At 52.6% G+C, this 7,374-nt stretch overlaps 1 protein-coding gene across 1 annotated transcript; it reads right to left on the bottom strand.

The window, feature by feature from the left end:
• On the bottom strand, positions 1-7,061 carry ANAPC7 (anaphase promoting complex subunit 7). The gene is made up of 11 exons (XM_063315418.1): positions 6,921-7,061; positions 5,944-6,130; positions 5,389-5,508; positions 5,085-5,196; positions 4,526-4,679; positions 4,160-4,302; positions 3,382-3,499; positions 2,149-2,345; positions 1,668-1,892; positions 1,344-1,494; positions 1-947 (listed from the first exon to the last, which is right to left on the bottom strand). Exons 1-11 carry the CDS (start codon positions 7,019-7,021, stop codon positions 758-760), a joined length of 1,698 nt encoding a protein of 565 aa, XP_063171488.1. The 5' UTR covers positions 7,022-7,061; the 3' UTR covers positions 1-757.
• Positions 7,062-7,374: the final 313 nt, after the last annotated feature.

Genomic DNA, 7,374 nt, shown 5'->3' with positions numbered 1-7,374 from the left:
TCCGAGCAAATGTTTTTAATGGTAATCTATGCAGGGAAGGGATGAAGCTTAATCACAGCTAATTGGGATTATCAGGTAAGATGTAAGAGCCTTTCCTTGGCGCTGCTCCATTTCACTTGATCTAATATCCACAGCAGGGTTTAAAGGGAAAGTCATGTATTAAGCTTTACAGAAAGGACCGATTTCTCCATATATACTTCTGAGAGTTGCTTGTCAGCTAGAATCCTGAAGCAGCCCGCTCCTGTTCCAAAAATGTGCCCGCTAAGCATCCTGCTCAAAGCCCTGGAGACGTTGGGGGCAAACGGTTAGAAAAAGCTTGGCTCCCCCAGCACAAGACTCCTGCCTGTTTCTGGAGGTGTTTGGGCCTCTAAAGACCCTGAACAAAGGCCTCTTTTGTGAAAGGAAAGAAAAACAGCCCACCTTTAACGCCGCTGGGGATGGAAGCCTAATTAGTTTGCAACGATTTGCAGCACTGGCGCATGTTCGGGAAAGGTTTAGGTTAGGGTCTAATTTTAGAAAGAACTCGACATTATGTTTGACACCGGCCTCTCTGCTCCCACCCCCCACCAACCAAGTCGCTTAGCCTTCACAGTCAATAAATAGCATTATGAGCACAATGCGGAAACAGAATTTTCTTCTCTTTAATGGTTCAGGGCCTCAGCCGGCCCCTCAATCCATGGTCCTGTCCATGCCGAGGAAGACCGGGACACCCACCGTCCCTTGCGCAGTAAGTGCTGGATGATCCTCCAAGGTGGCCTCACTGCCCGCGAAACCACTGCTCCTGATCAACCCACAGGGCTGCCTCGCTGTCGCTGCCCTCGAGGTCCCCTTCCTCGCCGCTCCCCTCCATGTCGTCCACATCCTCTTCCTGGGTAGCGTCTGTGGGACTTTCCTCTTTTTCCATTTTCTGCATCCCTTCCAGTGACTTCTGATCATTTGGGTCCAAACTGGGGGGTGGGGGGGAGACAGAAAGATCACAGCCTTGAGGACCACTGCCCAAGTGGCTGGGGAATTCTGGGAGTTAGAAGTCCACCCAGCTTAAAGTTGCTCAGGTTGAGAAACACCGCTACATACTAAGGCAAACATTTGACTATCTGATGCTAAATAACTGTTCTGACTTATGTAGAAATTTGACTTGAGGACAGACTTAAGAATGGAACTCGTTCTTTAACCAGGGACCAGCTGCACTTTAACCGGGAACAACCGAGGCACCTGAAACGTCTTTTAAGAGGCTGAGGCTGTCCTGCCTGTGCGGCCGCGAGAAAATGAGATGCAGAACTGCGGAAGGGAGAGTGGCGAAGGCGGGGAAAGAGGCAGAAGCCATGGGGGTCGGGCTGGGTTACCTCAACGCAATGCTGTACTGGTCCATGGCTTCCTGATACTCGTTGACCGCCACGAGAAAGTCCCCCAGCATCCGATGCAGAATGCAGTCGCTCTGGTTTGTCAAGGCGCTGCGGAGCAGAGCAATCCCGTCGTCGTACTTCTGTTCTCGGCCTGTTGGCAAAAGAAAAGGGGAGTGGTCTAGCGAACAGAGAACCCCGCTGCCAGTGCCAGCTTCTGCAACCCGCTCACTTCACCTTCCAAGGACGGAGGGGCCGCTCTGCAGAGCCCACCTCAACGGGCTGGACCGAACCGGCCAGGGCGCAGAGAGGGGGAAGCCGACTTACTGAGCAGCTCGGCCTTTTTGACCACGGCCTTGGTGTAGTCGGGGCGCTGCGTCAGGGCTTTGTCCAGCAAGGTCTTCGCTTTCTCCTGGGCCACAGGGTCCTCCAGGCAGACTGTGGCCAGGAGCGTCAGCGTCTGAGCGTTGGCTCCCAGCGTCTTGTACACGTTGTTGGCCATGACGGTGGCTTCGCGGAGGCCGTTGGAGGCCAAATAGCATTCGATGAGACCTGAAGGGCGAAAGGGGCCCATGAAGCAGCAGCAGCAGCAGCAAGGGGAGCGGGAGAATTCTCCGGCTCGGAAACAACGCCACGGCCGAAGAGTTCAGCACAAGAAGCCGAAAGCTCAAAGCTTCAGGGATGTCCGTTGCTCTTTGTTACTCTGCCCAGAGGATCAGAGACACCCCAAAGGAGGCCAAGGGGCCCGATTCCCACCACGCAAGGATGTTCAGGCTGCCACAAAATTCACCCTGAGGCGGCCACTTGCCTTCGTAGCAGTCCAGCCTGCAAGGCGCGAGCCGTATTGCTTCGCGGAAGTGGATGATGGCCTCCTGCACTCGGCCCATGTTCCGCAGAGCGGCGCCTTTCAGCAGCAGGGCCTGCACGCTGTTGCTGTTCAGCTGGATGGCTTTGGCACCCAGGTACAACGCCCGGGAGTAGCGCTTGCTGTAGAAGCTGTGGCAGCTGTGGAAAGGAAGGGGGGCGCTCAAATTCCAGCCCCCACCCTAAAGGCAGCCTGGTGATTCCTCAGCCAAGGCAGCAAGCCAATCCCAGTTTAAAGAACAGGATGTGAAAGAAAGAGGAAGGGTTCTCATCCATTCCACTGGTTTCAAGAGAAAGGTTCCTCCGATTTGCCGGGCTGGAGTTTTTGGCTTCCAGCACATCATCCTGCCAACCCCATTTCCCCCCTCCATCGCTCTTTCTAGATGAAAGGGGGCAAATACTTTTCCCTGGCCAGGTACGCACCAAGTCATGGTTTGTAAGCCACAACCGGTGAGCTCACAGAACATGCTAAGCTAAAACCAAAGCATGTTATAGTCTAGCATGAAACAGGAACCCAATTTCTTCTCAAATTAAGCGAAACCTTCTCCCTACTCAGACCAGAAAAGTTGCTTTTAAATAACACTGTAGTAGCTTTAGCATCCTTTAACAGATTTTTCAGAAGTGCCTCCAAAAAATAATTGTTGAAGGAAAACATTCCAGTTTCAGGATTCCTTTAAGGGAAGATTTGAAAGGCTGTTTATATGCTTTAGGAAAGATATAATAAACTCCCTGTTAACTTGGGCAGCATTGCTGGGAAGGCTGAATGGCAAGCTCTGCTAGTCATTCTTTGCCCTCTGCATCAAGATTTTATTTTTGACAGGCTAGATTTAAAGCCCACAGAGATTCTTGTACCCAGCAGCAGTACGCAGCTCAGTAAGAGTAATTCTTACTGAGTTTCAACCAAGAGTTACTTTGAAAGTGGTCTTTTAAATCCAATGCCCCTTGGTTGCAAAAACTCCTCCGCATCTACATACTAAGGACTCCCTCAGACCATCACAAACTCAAGGCGATCTACCCACTTCAAATGAATCAAGACGTCACCGCATTTGTTCTCAACTAAAATTGACTTTAGCGAGACGCCGAGAGTTGACTGCTACTTTTCTTAGCCTGGAGCTTGGATGGATTCCGAATAGTTTGAGGAAAGAGTTGTAGGACAAGAAGAAACAGTGACTATTACCCAGATACTACCCAAGGTTCTGCGTGCTGATCGGAGATGTTGAAGAGCCGGCATCCAAGGTTTTCTACATCCTCAAGGCGACCTTCCCGAGCTAATAAGTAACCATAGACGTCCATTCCTAAGAAAAACAAACGAAAGAGCAATAAATGTCAGAAGAGCAGTAAAACTACTCAAAGCACCACAACCATTGTTATGAGAGGCATCAGAGGCCAAATCCATTCACCTCTTACAACTAATGTGCTCAAACATTGCTAAGAGTGAAACTTTCTCTTTTTTTCAGTCACAGCTGGGAACACCAGAAAAGTGTTGAGAGATCCATTCACATGCATGCAAATTTGCAGAACTAAAAAGCTGGAAATCTCTTTTACCATAATTTAGTTTTTAAATGGAAAAAATTAAATTTAAGAGGCGATCATTACCCCTGAATATTCTTGTCCAACACAAACTTTAAAAAGCTTTCAGTGTTCCCTGCAGTAGTAATAGCAAAGGATTCCACTTGCTGTTAACATGTCAGTGCTCAGTGATATATATTTTTCAACCAATAACAACAACTGAGATCTAATCATTTGCCTAATTTTAGTGAATTCATGAGCATAATTAATTTGCCCTAGTTTTTCTTTCATCTTCACTGCCATTATAAACTTTTTGTTTGTTTCATTACAGCTTCAATCTTTCTTGGGAGCAAGACCCACTGATTCAGAGGGGCTGATTTCTTATGCCTAAATTTATATTGCAAACGAAGGACCTAAATAGCTCTCCCTATTTTCCAGAGCCTTACCTTTTATTAAATAGGGATCCAACATCTGTGCCTGTTCAAATTTTAGAATAGCGTTCTTGTTGTCACCAGCTCTGAAATACAGGTCTGCTAAACTGCCCAATATATCCACATTGTCTCTTAGGAGTGACTTTTTCTCCAGGGAGCTTTTGGGAGAAAACAGAAATGGAAAAACAGAATTTATTATAAAACAATATCCTAGAGGACCTATCTGTGATGAATGAGTAAATGAAGGGAAGGGAAGTTCTGTAATCGGGAAAAAGGACATGTGAAAACGTATTCTAGATTTTACAACTAGCATTTTGGTTCCAAGGTCCAAGGACCGCTCCATGCCAATCAGGATAAGTCACCAGGAATGGTGAATCTCACCAGATAGTGTTGATTGCTCTGGTGTTATCGCCTGTGTGCACAAACGCGTATGCTTTGATCCACACCGAAAGCCAATCCAGATTTGGGATGCTCTGGATCACATTCATGGTCAGGGAAGCGACTTCTGCGCCTTTCACCGAGAGCGACAACAAGCCTACGTGAAGACAGACCATTATTATGATCTCCAGGCTGACAGAGGGAGCTCGATCTGGTAGCTGAACCCAACCAGACTGGCTGAGAGTTGATGAGAGCTGAAGCCCAACGTGGCCAGAGCAGACCAAGCTGAGGAAGTTTCAACCAGAGCAATTCGGTCGTGCCGACAGTGAACTGCCACGCCAGCTTCCCTGCTGTTCCTGCACTTCATCTTCTCCCCTCAAAAGAGAGACTGATCCCTTAAAACTTGACAAATTAACAGAGGCACAAATACATTAGCGCTCCCTCAGGAGCATCCCAGCATCCCTTCCCTCAGTACTTTGACACCCAGCCACACCATGACGTCAAGCTCGCCAACTGTTCTCACTGCAATCAGCGACAAGACGCGAGGGAAGGGGGAGGCTACCTAGAATGGCATCGAGAGCCAGTGGGCACTGCCTCAGAACTTCCTTGTAGCTGGTCACTGAGGAGCGTTCCTGGCCCGTCTTCTTGTACAGGCTTGCCAGCATCATGTTAATCTGCAGCAGAAACGCGAGAGCGACTCCAGCAAAGCTGTAGGTTGGCCGTAAGGGAGCCCAAGCGCCAACACGCCGCCCCCAGGCTTCGCAATGGCACCTTAATGTTTTGCAGCAAAGCGATGCCCTTGTGCGTGAGCATCTCAGGCATCAGGAAAAGCTTTCTGAAGGCTTTGATCGCAAGGAGGAACCTACCTTGGGGGTCCTCTGCCTCGAAGGGATGCCATCCAGGACGGCAATCGCGTCTTTGTCTTGCTTTAACATGGTGTAGCACTCAGCCATTTTGTATTTCACTTCGATTTCAGAAGGCAGACTCTGGAAAAAACCAAGGGGGGGCTACTGCTTAATGGCTTTGCGGCTCCGGCAGCACCAAGAAGAGGAGATTCGCCCCTTGTTTAAAGGCAGTGCCTTCTGAGAAGCCAAACTGATGGGCCAGCCTTATTGTGCAAGAGGAACGCCGCCAAGGATTGGAGAACGGCCCTTTTCTATCTGGGATACCTGCTCTTGGTTGATTACGCGCCATCGCATCAGTGTCGGCTCTCAGTGACCGCCTTTCCCAGATTCAGAGCGACTCCGATTCACTACGAATGAACGGCAGCGCTGACTGGCCGAAGCACCGGCCTCAAGAGGGAAAAGGCAACGCTCGCCCAGCAGAGACCCAGCCAGCCCCAAAGGGAAACCAGGAGCACGGGGAGGGGGCGAACCCCCAAACGACGGGGGTGGGGAGAACCGGGCTGGCCCGCCGCCCACCTGGCTCTGGGGAGCAGGGGCTGCGCTTCCGGTGGACGGCCGGACTTTGGAGGTTTTGCTCAAGGCCTTCTTCTGCTGCAGGGCCATGGTGTACTTGCTGACGGCGTTCCGGTACTCCTTGTCCTGGAAGAGGGAATCGGCGTGATGGACCAGCAGCTGATACTTCTGCGAGGCGGAGAACAACTCGCTGCAAGAAACGCAAGTGGGACTGTGGTCGGCAGAGGTGTGACGGCCCCTCGACCTGTTCCCCCCAGCCGTTGGGAGCGGATCCCGGCCTGCAGCACCAGCCCCCAATGAGGCTGGTGCTCTCTCCGTCGCAGCTCCCGCCCAGGACGGGAGAGCGGGTCCGGGCGGCCAGAAGCGTCCTCGCAAGGGGCAGCCGCGCTCCGTCTGGTTCAGCCTCACAAGATGGTGCGTGGCGCGGCCAGAGGGCGTGATCCTCGCAGCTCCGGGGGGTTCGTTAACGGCTGCGGCAAGACCCCTTGCCTCCCCCCCCTCCACCAGCCCTTCCCTTGCACACCGGCCCTGCAGGGCAGGCCAAGCGCAGAGGAGCCAACAGGGAAACAGAGCGGGAGCAGGCTCCGCGGGGAGCTCTGCCATGAATCTTTGCAGGGTGAGTTTCCCCCACCCCAGCTGTGCTTCCACTACAGCTCCCATCAACCCCAGCCAGCCTGCCCACCAACTCGCTGGGTTTGGATTCCCAGCTGCCCTCTCTGCCTAGATCCCTACCCCATCAGCCTGTAGGGTCCCACCCTCCTGAGCCAGCCTCCCATGGTATCTAGAGCCACCACCCCCATCCTCCCCAGCCAATCCTCTTCCAAAGGGGCTCGCCCTCCCCTCGCTATCGTAAACGGGCGTGACGGCAGCAGGCTGCTTTTCCGGGCGATCGCTGCGTGGTCTCCTTTCCCAGCGTGCCCGACCTCGCAGGGTTGTCGCGAGGCCGGCCCCCGGGGTGGAGGAGGCCCTGCCTCACTCACGGGTTGTTGCCGCTCATGGTGAGCAGGAGCCCGCTGAGGAGCCGCACGTTGGAGTGGAGCCCGGCGGCCGCCATCTCCCGCACATGATCCACGACGCTCATGACTGCGGAAAACCGGCGGCGGCGGTGGCGGCGACTCTAAAATGGCACCTCCCCGAGGGGTCCTCGCGCGAAGAGCGGCCATGACACCGCCCGCCGCGCCCCCTTGGCGGGGCTGCCTCACGCCCGCCTGTCAGAAACGCCAGAAGGAGCCGCCTTTGTACACCAGGAAAGGCGTCACCGCGCCTCAGGTTTCACTTTCCTCTTCTACAATGTAAATATATGTGTGTACAGTCTTTATCGTTCATACAATGTGGGGAGGTTTACATTAGGCACTGGGTTAGACACCCTGTTCGAAGCCACCCTGGAAAATAGGAAACGGAAGGGGCAACGGTACCTTGTGAGCATGCGCGGAA

This window comes from Candoia aspera, chromosome 15 (assembly GCF_035149785.1).
Source record: "Candoia aspera isolate rCanAsp1 chromosome 15, rCanAsp1.hap2, whole genome shotgun sequence".
Lineage (NCBI taxonomy): Eukaryota > Metazoa > Chordata > Lepidosauria > Squamata > Boidae > Candoia > Candoia aspera.
This window is presented reverse-complemented; position numbering and strand designations above follow the sequence as displayed.

What these genes read in the sequence shown, in the direction of transcription:
- ANAPC7 (XM_063315418.1), bottom strand. Translation starts at nt 7,021, where the DNA reads ATGAGCGTCGTGGATCATGTGCGGGAGATGGCGGCCGCCGGGCTCCAC. An exon ending in GGCTCTCGATGCCATTCTAG is followed by an intron (nt 4,680 to 5,084) that starts GTAGCCTCCCCC and finishes GTCTTCACGTAG; the next exon opens with GCTTGTTGTCGCTCTCGGTG. An exon ending in CAGTACAGCATTGCGTTGAG is followed by an intron (nt 948 to 1,343) that starts GTAACCCAGCCC and finishes CCCACCCCCCAG; the next exon opens with TTTGGACCCAAATGATCAGA.